General features: G+C 37.0%; 1 protein-coding gene across 1 annotated transcript in view; it reads right to left on the minus strand.

The window, feature by feature from the left end:
- DPP10 (dipeptidyl-peptidase 10 (non-functional)) overlaps positions 1-15,095 on the minus strand; it is a 321,640-nt gene that overhangs the window by 25,141 nt on the left and 281,404 nt on the right. Inside the window, exons 15-16 of the mRNA XM_005869090.2 lie at positions 11,849-11,944; positions 11,672-11,741 (exon numbers count right to left, since the gene is read on the minus strand). Coding sequence (XP_005869152.1) covers positions 11,672-11,741; positions 11,849-11,944 — 166 coding nt within the window. The remainder of the gene's footprint in view (positions 1-11,671; positions 11,742-11,848; positions 11,945-15,095) is intronic.

Raw genomic sequence — 15,095 nt, forward strand, 5'->3', positions numbered from 1 at the left:
CTGAAAGATATTTTTCAGTTTATGTATGATTCATTGCATTGTACACAGCTATTTTAGGAATTCACAGCTATGTTAAGTTTAGACAAAATGTAAGTAGTCAAAAACATTTTATGGCAGGCAAATAAATCATTTTAAAATATAGTTTAAAATAGGGCACATTCTCAAACTTTTATGATCAACGAATAGTTGCCTATTTTTTAAAACAAAAGCTTTCAATCCTTTAATCGTGTTTCCAATGCTCAGGGAAAATAGTACAATTTCACTCTCTTGCTCCTTTCTCTAAATTGCCATTTTTCACTTCAACCAATGACTTTAACACATTTATCTGCTGGGTTTGTTTCCCTTTCTTTTTTGGTCCACAATGCAGGCATATCTATTTCAAGGTGAGTTAGGAGAGACCATAGATTATGATGCTAATATTTCCATTATAAGGAATAACCCAGACACTTGCAGGGACAGGGTGAAGATTCTTCATAAAGTGTGAAACAACAAATATTAGGTTCCCCTCGCCCCCAAATAAAGACAAAAATATACTACTTATTAAGTGAGGTGGGGATATCAAGATAGTTGGTGGTAGGCATGACTATAGGGCATGTACTATAGACCAGATCATCCACCATGTATAAATGGGTACATTGGACATGTAGACTTGTGAGCTTCAATTCACCCAGTTCCTTTTTATTTTTCTGAGTGTCTTTCTAAACTTTTTTTAAATATTATTTTACCTTACTCTGGAGACCCATAGAATGGAGGGTGTTTGAAGATTGAGAATAGGAACATGTACCAGTAATTTTGTTGAAAGTTGTGGTGAAAGAACAATCCACTTGTTTTAAGCATTGGAAAGGTCACAGCAGTATGAAACTTCTCTATTGCCTTATATAGGCAGTGAAATTGAATTAAGACTGTAAACTTTTCTTCAAAGTTAAGATTCTCAAGGGCCCAATCCTTGTCTCTTTTGGTACCTTCAACACTGAACGTGTCTGTATGAATAAAGAGTTCAGGATGTGAAATTTAATAAAACATAGAAAGATAGATGAGTAAAATGCACAATGTCTAGAAGATCTTCAAAATGACAGAGCAAGCCCCCTTTTGATGACATGAAAAATACCATCTAGACAGAAACTGAATTATGGAGGAAAGATTTGTTCAGACTATATGTTTGGTCAGGTTCACAACATGCTATTTAATTTCAAGAAAAGAGGGTTGAATTTAGGCTCAGAAGACATAGGTTTTATTTCTGACTTTGTTACCAATGTGTTGAGTTACCTTGGGCAATTATGTGCTCTTTTTATCTTCATTTATTGTCCTCATTATGAAGTAAATAATATTTTCTAAATAGTTAACATTTTCAAAAGCCCTTTTCCTAACCAGTAAAATTTTGGTGAAAATAAATGGAACAAAAATATTTTCCAAGGAGAGCATGTTTCATGATTGATCTATTACATGGCACTTTGCTTTTTTTGTTTTTTTGTCCTACATGGCAAACTTTTAGAACTGCTCTACTGTTTCATGGGTGAACTTTGAGGATATTATGCTAAGTGAAATAAGCCAGGAAAAGAAGGACAAATACCTTATTATTCCACTTATATTAAGTACTTAGAGTGATCAAATTATAGAGACAAAGAGCAGAATGATGGATGCCAGGAGCTTGGAAATGGGAATGGGGAGTTATTGCTTAATAGGGACATATTTTCTGATTGAGAAGATGAAATTCTAGAGATGGATGGTGGTGATGGTTGCACAACAATGTGAATGTATGAATGCCACTGAACTAGATACTTCAAAGGGGTTTAGATGGTAAATTTTATGTCTATTTTACCACCACAACAAAAAAATTTTTAAAAATAAGTACAAAAAAATAAAACTGCAATACTGAGAGTTGCATATTTGTGTCCATTGGAGTGTGGAAGGAGGAGACATAAAATTGCTTATAGTCATCTCAGTTATTTGCTCTTTCTTGGCCTAGAATAGATCAACTTCAGCTTCATAAGTGCTAGATTAGAGTTGGAGTCATTGAGGACTGTGTTGCAATTTTATTTCAGATATAATAAACTCAAAGAGTGTGAGAGGGAGGCTGAAGAACATAATGGAAGGCAAGATAAGGGAAAGAAAACCTGCCCTGCATGGAGCCACATCACACGAAATTCTTAAGGAAAATCAGTTGCCAACCCTTCTGATATTGTTCCTTAGGACAGATTCCATTTCACAATAGAACTTGAGTTTGATATCAGACAGTAGTAGCCTTAAAAATATACGTCTTGCTTTAATCTAAAATTTACTTTATAGAAATTTATAGGCAAAGAATATTTAGTTGTAACATGTGTACATTTAAAGCCTGATGAAGTTTGTCCTCTACCAAACAATGTCTACACATTAGCTAAGGGCCCCTTGGGCCAATTCCTTCTCTCTATTTCTCATTTTATTGTCCTAAGATTTTTTTTCTTATGGATGAATTGTCCTACAATGGCAGAATGAGTTTTCTCATATAGTTACTATATCATATGAGGAATAATATTATTTTTTCCTTCCAGAGAACTATTTCTTGCCCATATCCCCATCCTCTTCCATTAGTAGTCTAATCTAATAAAAGAGAAACATACAAATTGACCGGCCTTCACTATACCCCAAGCCATGCCCACCAGCCAATCAGAGCAACTATATGCAAATTAACCCAACCAAGATGGCGGCTGGCAACCATGGAGCTGGAGCAAGCAGGAGGCTTGGTTGCCCCAGCAATGGAGGAAACCAAGCTTCCCACCTGCCCTGGCCGGCGGTGGCTTCTGCTAAAGGCAACAAAGTTTCAATTATAGATGATAAATAAATCCCAGATACCTGCTTCCAGCCAGCCTCCACTGGGAACTTGGGTGGCTGGGGGCCATGACCAGCCTGCAAACAGCCATCAGCCCCTCACCCAGTCTGGCCACACCCTCATGGGGCAAGGGTCCCCACTGGGGGGCTTGGCAGCCTGCAAACAGCCATCAGCCCCTCACCCAGTCTGGCCACACCCTCAGGGGGCAAGGGTCCCCACTGGGGGGCCTGGCCAGCCTGGGTGAGGGGATGATGGCTGTTTGCAGGCTGCCAAGCCCCCCAGTGGGGACCTCCACCCTGAAGGGGGTGTGGCCAGCCTGCAAACAGCCATCAGCCACTCACCCAGGCTGGCCACACCCTCAAGGGGTGAGGGTCCCTGTTGGGGGTGCTTGACCAGCCTGCAAACAACCCTCAGCCCCTCACCCAGGCTGGCCAGGCACCCCAGCGGGACCACCACCCTGATCCGGGACACCCTTCAGGGCAAACCAGCCGGCCCCCACCCATACACCAGGCATATAATAAAGGGTAATATGCAAATTGACCCTAACAGCAGAATGACTGGGAATGACTGGTCACTATGAAACACACTGACCACCAGGGGGCAGATGCTCAATGCAGGAGCTGCCCCCTGGTGGTCAGTGCGCTCCCACAGGGGGAGCTCTGCTCAGCCACCAGCCAGGCTGATGGCTTCCAGCACAGCAGTGATGGCGGGAGCCTCTTCTGCCTCCTCAGCAGTGCTAAGGATGTCCGACTGCAGCTTAGGCCTGGTCCTCGCTGGCAAGTGGACATCCCCCGAGGGATCCCAGACTGCGAGAGGGCACAGGCTGGGCTGAGGGACTCCCACGAGTGCACAAATTTTTGTGCACCGGGCCTCTAGTCCTATATAATAAAAGGCTAAGATGCGAATTGACTGAATGATGGAATGACTGGTCGCTATGATGTGCACTGACTACCAGGGGGCAGAAGCTCAATGCAGGAGCTGCTTCTGGTGGTCAGTGTGCTCCCACCATGATCCCCGCGGGCTCCCAAACTGCGAGAGGGCGCAGGCTTGGCTGAGGGACCCCCCCCCTCTGAGTACACAAATTTTGTGCAAGCCTCTAATATTATTAATATAATCTGCAAATTCCTGATCCGTGGTTTGTTTAAAGTATCATTTTTGGCTGATTTACTTTTCTTCTGAGTTATAATTAGGGAAGTGTGTGTTATGGTCAAGGTTATTTATGCCTTTACCCAGACCATATCTTAGAGTTCCTAAGCCTGTGTTTCTAGTGGTGATTTTGATGAGACCTACCTGATAATACATAAAAAAGTGTGCTTATTGACTAAATTCTCAAATTGTATTACTCTCCATCACCTTTGTTCTATATACATGCATTCAGAGATCTTATCTATGTTAAACTTACTAGAAAAATTGCCTGCGTTAATGACCTGAACTTTATAGGTATGTAGGAGTGTCATTGTGGACAGGGCACAGGTTTTATACATTAATAAAACCAAACTGAGTTAAGCCCAGGACCAGTGGCTTTAAACAAGTCACTTCTCTATGCCTAAGTTTGCTTACCTTTACTGCTTAGGATAATAACAATAGTGTCCACCTAGCAGAGTTATAGCAACTATTAAGTGAAATTATATATATATATATATATCTCAGAAGAGAACCAATAGAAAGGGATCACAGGAATATCTCCCAGACAGAAATTGTGCAATAAAATGGAAGGAAGCACCAATCTTCTAATCAGCTCTGATGCCAAAAGTCCTATTATATTAATTCCTATCCATTGGCATATATATTAGAGGCCCGATGCATGAAATTCGTGCAAGGGGCTCGGCCCCCACCGCCAGTGCCGTCACCTCTGCCTTGGCCCCCACCGGCTTTGTCTGGTCTAATTAGCATATTATGCTTTTATTATTAAATATATATATATATATATATATATATATCACTTAGCAAGTATTTGGTTCTTGGTAGTTATTAAATATTATTAAACCAGTTCTGGTTAATGTTATGGAACTTGATCTTTGCATCTTCCATTCTTCTCATAGAAGCTGAGCTCCCAAATTTGGCCATCCTAGGCAACTTTGCATTCATAATTCTTGAGCCTTTATGTAACAACTAGAGGCCTGGTGCATGAAAAGTTATGCACTAAAGGGGGGGGTCCCTCAGCCCGGCCTGCCTCCCTCACAGTCTGGGAGCCCTCAGGGGCAGGAGGTGACCCGGCAATCAGGAGAAGGCATTGCTTCATCACACCTCTGCTGCTGCCACTGCGGGTAGTGCAAGCCTCAGCCGGCCCTGGTTACCTGAGCCTCGGGCAGCCCTGGGCAGCTGGCCAGCCACCATCCGAGGCTTGCCTGCACCTCAGGCAGCTGGGGGGCTGAGGGGACTGGGGGACTCCAGAGGCAGGTGCGCGGTGGGGCTGAGGGGATTGAGCACTGCCATCTTGTGGCTGTGGGCACCACCATCTTTGAGGATGGGGCAGTCAATTAGCATATTCCCTCCTTATTGGCTGTGGGTGCCGCCATCTTTGCAATGGTGTGAGGGTCAATTAGCATATTCTCTCTTTATTAGATAGGATACACAAGTTTTTCTAGTTTGGCTTAGTCTAAATGAAGAAAACTTAAATTACATTAAATGTTTCTATTTTTCAAAGTGAGTGGGTCAAGTTAATTTAGAATAAAAAGATGTATGTATGTGTTCCTTGTTTTTTGTTTGTGTATTTGATTTCTTTACACACACAGTCATGTGTGTTTGTGTATTTGAGCATAATTTATGTGACTCAGTATCTGTAAGTTCTTTATTCTCCTGTTCCCACAGATATATACTTATCCCAGATTCATAAAAACAAAAGAATTCTATCCTAAAACATGTCTCTAGATTATAGAATTTGTGACAGAATTTGGGCCTTCTTTTTGAGGAATTATTGTTTTTACATGTTTTCTTTATATGCAAAAAGCTGCTTAGACAATAAATGTAATGAGTTTTTTTCTTGACCAGAATTTGGATTTCTGAATTTGGGACGGTATTTTGCATCAATACAACTGAATATTTTTTTCATCCTTCCCCTACTCTTCTTATTTCTCCCATTTTCTCCTTCTACTTGTGATAGAATAGCCTTCTTCATATCAGGGTCAATTTCTGTCTACTAAGGCATTCTTCTTTGTCTTTGCTCTTTTGCTTTCTCTTGACTAGAAGTCAGATATTAACTCCTGAGCATGATATAAAAACTGCATAACCACTACCATTAGATGAATGAAGAAAGCAGAAGCTAGTTATTTAAAGCAATGCTGTGCTAGGAATGTGAATGTCTAACCACTGGAGAAAAAAATAAGAGGATTTTAGCTAAAAGAGCCACATTTGTAGATACGAATCTCATGAAATTTAACCTAGGAGCAGAGTGAAAAGGCAACTCAAAAATAGAGTATAGAGCACAACACTAAAAAATGGGGAAAGGGACAGGGAAAAAGTGATTGAGAGCAAGGTGGCGGATTAGAATCCTCTAGATATGATGTCTGCCACAAATGGGCTTGAAAAGGAAGAGCGTTGACCCTTGAACAACCCCATGGGTTCAAAGATCAAGTCAAGATATTATGATCTCATGAGCATAATGCTATTCACAACTTTTAACAATTCCTATATTGTTTGTTGAAAAGAAAGTGTGTGTATGAAACATGTATTGACGTTATCTTGACTGTTGGAGATGAGTAGCTATATAACTTCAATCAGTACAAATGTTTTAAAAAATTGTATAAAAAAATGACAAATAGCTCTTCTCTTCCATCAAGATGACCAATTTGTAGAATTCTGATATGTATACCATTGATTGAGTGATGAAAATATTTAGAGAAAAATGAATGATGATCTCCAGCTAGAACTGTAATAGCACCCATGTCTATCTGGTTTTTGGACATCATCCACTTAGTCACTTAACACATATGTGTGGAGTGACTCTTATTACAAAAGTTAGTTGCTATAAAAATACACAAATAAGTTGGGCACTGTTTAATATATAGATTACATAAAATGAAGATTTTAGCATTTAAATTTTCTTAAGATATGAAATATTCCAGCCCTAACCAGTTTGGCTCAGTGGATAGAGTGTCAGCCTGTGGACTGAAGGGTCTCAGGTTTGATTCTGGTCAAGGGTATGTTCCTTGGTTGAGGGCACATCCCCAGTAGCAGGTGTGCAGGAGGCAGCTGATTGATGTTTCTCTCTCATCAATGTTTCTAACTCCTTATCCTTCTCCCTTTCTCTCTCTGTATAAAAATCAATAAAATATATTTAAAAAAAGATATGAAATATTCCATAAGCCAATCTATCAATTAATTTTCTAAATACTAACATCTAAACTGCAGATTTTCCTTCAGAAACATTGGTCCAAAATCTAGAGGGAGTCAGAAATTCTTTAATTAACATATAAAAACATCCTCACAAATATTCAGATAAAATGGAAAAGGGACAATATGATTTGGTTTAAGATAGATGGAGAGTCTGCTGACATAAAGCTATATACTTGTATATGGAGGCCTGGATTAATTATTGTAAGATAGACTGATGAGGAGAGGGAAAGAGAGCTTCAGTAAGATAAGACTTGTTGGATATCCATGAATTCATTAGAATTTCAAGAGACATGGGTTTAAGGATAAGGAACCAAGTCATGGGGTCAGATAGAGAGTGCTGCATTCTATATATTAACTTGTTGAACAGTCACTGCCTCCCTGAGTTAGACCTTATCAAGTGTGGTGTAGAGAAGTTGAACATTAAAAGAGCAGGAAATGGAAAAAGATTTCTTAGCAATGAATGAAACTTGTAGTTCAACAGCACTTCTCTTCCTGGACAGCAAACAAAGCAACACACAACCCTTCATCTTTAATAACAGTACATCTGTCTGGATTGCTTTCTACCAGGGTCTTGGCATTTAGATTCATGCTTATGTATTTATCAAATAAGAACTGTAATTGTAGGTTATTCCACATAATCTCCAGTCCTGCACAATTAAGAAAATTGTAAGTTTGTCAGTACGTTTTAAAAGGATTCTCTCTTCTATGTGTGCTTATGCACTGGGGAGATAAACTTAACAAATCTAAAAAACTATTACAGACTTCAAGATTCTTGTCATTTTTTGTCTCTCTACAGGCATTAGTATAGCTTCCTACATATAAAAGCAACATGGTACATGTGCATTGCATTAAATTACAAATACATTAGTAGAAAATAAGAACATAAACAATAACAGTTCAAAGTGATAAATGTTTAAATTAATATAGATGTATGTCCATTCCATATGTATAGATGTATAAAGGTGAATATGGACTCCTGGGCCCCTAAAGAATGCCTATAATGTTAAACAGAGAAACTAGAGAAATATGTTTAGGCATCTGGAAAGAGAACAGAAGTAGGAAAGGAAAAGGGAGTCATGACCTCATAGAAACCACTGAAAATCAAGGCCACTCAGATATATTTGTAGTGACAATGCTTCTTAGATTTTCTATTAGAGTAAAATATCCTGTGCCTTTGATTCACCAGGCCTTTCAATACCATGAAATTAGATTTGGGTTTTAGATAATATGGACACAAAGAAGTATTCAGAGGACCATTTCTTCTGAGGTTCAATAATGAATATCTAATAGAAAGGAGCCTGCTAATTGCCAGTGGTCACTTTCTTCAAGGCCCCTCATCCTTCCAGCTACTCAGGCATTTGCTGTGACCTGTCTCCTACTCATGTATTTATCACAGAATTTCCTGGTTGTAGATCCATCTGTGTATGTGACATAAGAGGCTCATTCTGTTGAGAACTTGATGCACTACACAGAATAGCAATCAAGTTGTGATGCCAAAATCATATAATCATCTCTTAGTCTCATTTAAATAATAGTCACTTTATTTATTATTCCTCACTAATTGCCCATTTAGGAAAAAAAATCATCAATTATCATTATCTTCTTTTGTAGAGTGGGAAATCCACTTGTCACTGAAAACAGGATTTAACCTTAAGGAAAAACAATGCCTCTAAATTATAGACAATCTAACAAACAATTCCAAAACACTTCACACTTAAGCCATCTTTACACATATAAGTTTCCAAGTATAAATATTTTAGTCATGATCATGCAGCTTAAGACAATAGATCATTTCTTAAATGAAAAATTTAAAAAGTCTTCAGTTTAGTTTTATAAGTCATATTCCACTAAACTTCTGAGAATTTACATCTGAAAACTGAGCTGTTTGAATAAAGTAAATTAATATTTAGTATAATCAACTTATAAAAACTAATAAATTGATACTCATTTTCTTTCTTTTCTTCATCAACCAAAAAGTTACAAAGTAAATTCTATGGGCCCTGGCTAAATTATTTTATCTGCTTTAGTAATGAATGTCTATTAAATAACTTTATGGATGCTAAACTATATATGTTATAGTGATAATATTAAATATTAAAAATACTTCTAATAACCCTAACTGATGCTACTCAGTGGTTAAAGTTGTGGGTTTGCTTCCCAGCACAGTCCAGGGTGTGTGTGGGAGGCAACCAATCAATGTGTCTCTCTCACATCGAAGTTTTTCTCTCTCTCTCCCTCTCTCACACTCTTTCTAAAAATCAAAAACTACTTCTAATAACTATGATTATGGTTATGATTTATTAAACACTAAGTACAAGTGTTCATGTTCTACCAAACACATGTTCATATAGATTATGCCATGTCATTATCTCCCGTTTATCTATAAAGGAACAGAAACTTAGGAACATTAAGCAATATATTGGTAAATGAGTTAGGGTTTGAACCTTAGCCAGTGCCTTTACTCTACCAGCCTGCCTCTGAAAAAGACCTGATTAACCCTTCCTAACAAGAGAAACTGAGTCTTGTGCTAGTCCTCACATTCCTCGTATGAACTATAAATCACCCACAGCAAAGCACAAACCTGATGCCAGGACGATCCAGCTGCCTTCTCTGACTCTAGTTACAGAGAATCTGTAGCTCTTGTCTACTTGTCTCCCAAAGGACTCATCCTTTAAGCAAGGATGCCTAGAGAAACCACATTCCCCACTGAATGAAAAGGACAATCCCTTTTCCCAAAGGCAAATAGGACTGAAACAGAGAGTGAGGTTGAATTTTTTCCCCCTTTTGTTCCATTTTTATGCCTTAAATATTTCCCTCAATCTGTCATACATGAAGTTCAAGTAGGGACTGAAAACAGAAAGGTAAAATGAAGAGGCAAAAGAAAAAGTTAATATAAAAAAGAGCTCATAAGAACTTCCCCAGAGAGACTCAAGACCCTTGGGGACCTTCTGGCTATTTGTGACAAAGGAGAAAGGTCTGGGCATAAAGAACGAATTGAGGCCAAAGCATTATAGTTAGGAATAAACACTGGGCCAAGTGAAAATACTAAGTATTTTATTTTCTGTATTATTTGGCTTATTAAAATGAAGTGAAAAATTGCTTCTACTTATCAAAATACCTAAATAAAATCAATACAGTCTATATTAAATAATGAATTATAATCACATTAATTATAATAATGTGTGCTAGGCACTTCATATGATGTATTTCACTTAATCCAAAAGCAGCCTGAAGACAGAGGCTCTATTGCAATGTTTGCTTACATTTGGAGAAACTGAGCCTTATAAGAAGTTAAGTAATGTGCTCAAGGACATACAGCTGGTAATGACAAAAGTGGAATTGGAAGCCAGGCAGTTTGATTCTGTGGACTCAATACTATCCTTGCATCTAGTAGTCATAACAAGTAATGTTATTGTCGTTTCTATCATTCCTACTGAGCCTCTGATATAACTCTAGACTGCCATAGCAATATGCTGGCTGGGTTTTTAATAAGGAAAATAGCATAACTCTCAGGAATACAATGCTACATCAATATCAAATTCATGAACCATTATCTGCTAAGGGCCTCTGTGCCCAATATCACACAGCCACAATATCATCTCATAGAAAGCATGGATTAATTTAATTCTAGAGTCAATTCCATGTTGAGATACCTAATATTCAAGTTTTCTGAGCATGAGAACTATTTCCTGCTGGCCAAGCATCCAGGAAGGAAAACCGATAGGAGTGATATAAGCGTAACCAATGTTTCAGCAATGAAAAGAAATGTTTCCTCCATATTACGTAAACAACTGATTAACAACATAGGGCATGATGTTGCAACATGGATGTACCTTAAGGATGTTATGCTATGTGAACCAGTCACCGAAGGGCAAAAACAGCATGATTCCACTTACAAGGGGTACCTAGTGTAGTCAAACTCATAGAAGCAGACAGTAGACTGGTGGCTGCCAGCGGCTGGGCGGAGGGGAAATGGAAGTTGCTATATGGGTAGCTGGTATCAGTCATGCAAACCAAATACGTTCTACATCTGCTGTGAAACACTGAGCCTATAGCTAATGATACTGTACTGTGAGCGCAAACATTTAACAAGTTAGAGCTCACATTAAGTGTTCTTACCACAATAAAAAATTGCTTTTATGAGCATAACTTTGATATGACAAATAAATCCCCAAGAAAGAAACTTATACACCCATCAATATCATTTAAATAATATATATAATTTGGTTTATGTCTGGTTGAGCAATTGTTAAGCAGACATAAACCAAATCATATATTTCACTATACCCAATAGTAACATTTAGTACCATTTGGAATGAAAGAAGGACAAAGCAATTACACATCCTTCCTTACTATTAATGTCTGTGTCTTTGAGGAACTCATACAACTGACAGCTTCCCAGTTAACTACTCTTCTTCTGGGATTTTTTTGTTTGTTTGTTTTAATCAGAATGCTGTCATGTGAGGCTTAAGAAAAATTATAAAATCTTTAGATTCCTTTTTTTTCAAAAACAAATAAAATACTTACATTATTAACAGAAGAGCATACTTGTTTCGGTCCGTAAAGTCTTTGGGAAAGGACAACTGTAAAGGAAGTTCTTTTAAAGAAAGAGCAAAATATTAAAGATGTAGAGTCATTTATATGTAAAACTATAAGATGCAGAGAAAGTTGTTCTTAAATAACGTAGCATGCACAGAACTTTACCATAGTCATCAATATGAATCGTTTTAAATTCTGACTTCACTATCTTCTTCAGGATAGCTTCCTTTAGCATGGAATTGCTTTCCAATATAAAATATTCTACAAATCAAAAAGGGAGTACAAATTACTAACTGCTGTGTGTTGATCAAGAATCAATGCAACACAACAAATAATTATCCAGCTGTTACACTTGGCAGCATGAGCTAAGCAGTGATGAAATGCTCATAATTTCTCTCCTGGATACTACACCAGTTTTCTCACTGAATTCCAGTGACATTTTCTCCAGTTGCCCCTATACTTGGAATTAGCATTTGCATTTTCAAAATGCAAATCTGATCATGTTCCTACTCTGCTTATTATATGTAAAAGAATACAAAATTATCAAGCATCCAATGCGATGAAATTCAGAAAGCCAAAATTCCAATTCAAAATTCCCAAGCATGCAAAATATCAGAAAAATACCACACATGATGCGTTCCAAATTTAATCAATAGGAATGACCTAGGAATGACACAAATGATATAATGGATAAATAATTATATTTAAACATATATTATAATTATATTTTATGTGTTTAATAAGATAAGAAAAAATATGAAGCTGTTAAGGAAAAATATGAAAGAAATTTAAAGAGAAGGATACAAGTTAAATTTAAAAAAATTTAAAAAGCAAAATCTGAGATACGTGAAAACTATGAGATCTAATGAAACAATACTGGGTGAGATTAATAGCATATTAGACACTGCAGAAAAATTCAATGAATCTGACAATGTAGCAAGAGAGCATCTATATATGTAAAAGGCTAATATGCTAAGTGTCCGACCGTCCGGGTAATGATGTCACGTAGCAATGCCCAGCTTCCTCTCCCTAGCGACTAGCCTCCTTGCAGTTTCTTCAGCCCAGGAACATGACTTGCTTTATAGCCAGGTGGAAACATTTACTCTTTAACCAAATGTCTGTGAAGTATTTTCCCTTGCCTCATCTCATTTGATCCTCACAGAAGTCTTGGAGTAGGTAGATAGGAGACTCGATGGAATCCTATTTTCTTTTCATTAGCCGGGAAACGGAGATTTAGAAAGCTTAGAAACTTGACCCGACTGAAAAGAAGTAAGAAATGGTGGACCTTGAAAATGACTTCAGGTTTTCTCACTGCCAAAAATATAGTCAAACACTGCTGTAGTTAAATATTTTACCCTTTGTTCTCCCTGCATGATCTACAATAATAATCTGCTTCATGTTGATATTTGCTGCTGTGTTGCTGACAATTACCTGAAAGAGAAGTTGGGGTGCTTCACAGGGCTGGAAAAAGTTTAGCTAAGTCAGAAAGCAGGTCTAATTAAGCAAGTTTATTCTATATCTATAAAATACTAAGTTGGCTTGCACATGGGTGACACAAATAAAGCCCTCACTGGCACTAATCACACTGGTGTGCTTCTATCTGTCATTGTCGATCGTGAATTTCATTGACATTTCTATTATAGAGAAAGGGTGAATAGCAATATTAAAATATTTCTTCTATTTAATTTCCTTTTAATGTGCATGAATTTGTGTACTGGGCCACTAGTATAAAAATGAAAAAAAGAGAGAGGAACAATCATCAAACATGGAGGAGTATGAGTAACTAGCTGGATTTTTCACTGATATATTAAATCTATATACTTATTGGGGATATTTTATCTATTAAAAATGGGCCTTCTAGACCAATTAATTTCTTTAATTTCTTTCAACAATGCTTGTTTTAATTTTAGGGGACTTACACTTTGTTAGATTATTATTGAATATTATATGATTTCTGATATTATTTTAAATAGTATTTTGAATTACTTTTTAATTTTGCATTGCATCATAGTTTATAAAATACCTGGTTTTGTATATTGATCTATACCTGTAACTGTGATACATAGACTCGTTATTTCTAATAGTTGTGTGAGTGGGTGTGGATTTCATATTTTTGTTTATTTTCTGTTTTATTCACAAGTAAGTCTTGTGCAAATGAATACAGTTTTTATACCTATTTATATATTGTTTTCTTCATTTCACTGGCTAAGTCCTCTAATACAATGTTGCATAAAGGGGATGAGAGCAGGTATTCCTTACTTTTTCCCAATCTTAGGGGAAAAGCATTCCATAGTTCAACATTAAGTATAATGTCAGTTGAAGTGATTTTGTGGATAGCATTACCAAGTTAAGAAGTTTATCTTTTTTCTGAGTTATTAATATTTATTAATATTATTCTTTTCAAATTAATCAATAGCTTTTTTATAAATTATTTGCTTTTACAATATTTCATAATGGATTATATTGATTGTTGAATGTTGAAACTACCATGGATTCTCCAAATAATATGTTATCCTTTTATAAACAGCTTGATTTTAGTTGCTAGTAATTAGTTAAGAAGTTTTGTATCTGTATTCATGAATAAAATTGATTTTTTATATTTGTAATATCTCTGCTGGATTTGGGATCTGGTTGATGCTATCATTATATTTTCTAAGAGTTTATGTAGGCTTAGTATCAATATATTAAATATTTCACAGCATGTACCAGCGAAACTAACTGAAATGGGAGTTTCCTTTGTGGGAAGAATGTTAGCTGTGAATTAAAATTTTTAATAGATAACAGGTTATTAAACATTTTATTTCTTCTTGTTTGATTGTTTAACAACGTATGTCTTTAAAGAAAATTACTTGTTTCATACAAGATGTCAAATTTACTGCCATAAAATTACATGTAATATTCCATAACCATCATTCTAATGTCTTTAGAATCTGTTAACTATCCCATTAATAAAAATGATAATGATTGTATACTTTTTATATGAATCTATCTAGAATTGTATTGATCTTTTGAAAGAAAAATATTTTGGTTTTTACATATGTTTCTCTACTGTTTGTCTATACAATTTATTTCCACTCTTATTTGTATTACTAGTAGCCCTGCACACGAGTCCGTGCACCAGTAGCTCGCTGCCGCCCTCCTGTGGCTCCCCTGTCCTCCCTCCCCCAACCCCCTCATTGGCTTGCTGCCCTGTCCCCTCCTATAGCTCTCCACCGCCCTGTTGTTGCTCACTGCCCCACCCTCCTGCTGATCCATTATGCCAGTGGTTCTCAACCTTCCTAATGCCGCGACCCTTTAATACAGTTCCTCATGTTGTGGTGACCCCCAACCATAAAATTATTTTCGTTGCTACTTCATAACTGTAATGTTGCTGCTGTTATGAATCGTAATGTAAATATCTGATATGCAGGAT

The sequence above is a fragment of the Myotis brandtii genome, unplaced genomic scaffold (genome assembly GCF_000412655.1).
Source record: "Myotis brandtii unplaced genomic scaffold, ASM41265v1 scaffold288, whole genome shotgun sequence".
NCBI lineage: Eukaryota > Metazoa > Chordata > Mammalia > Chiroptera > Vespertilionidae > Myotis > Myotis brandtii.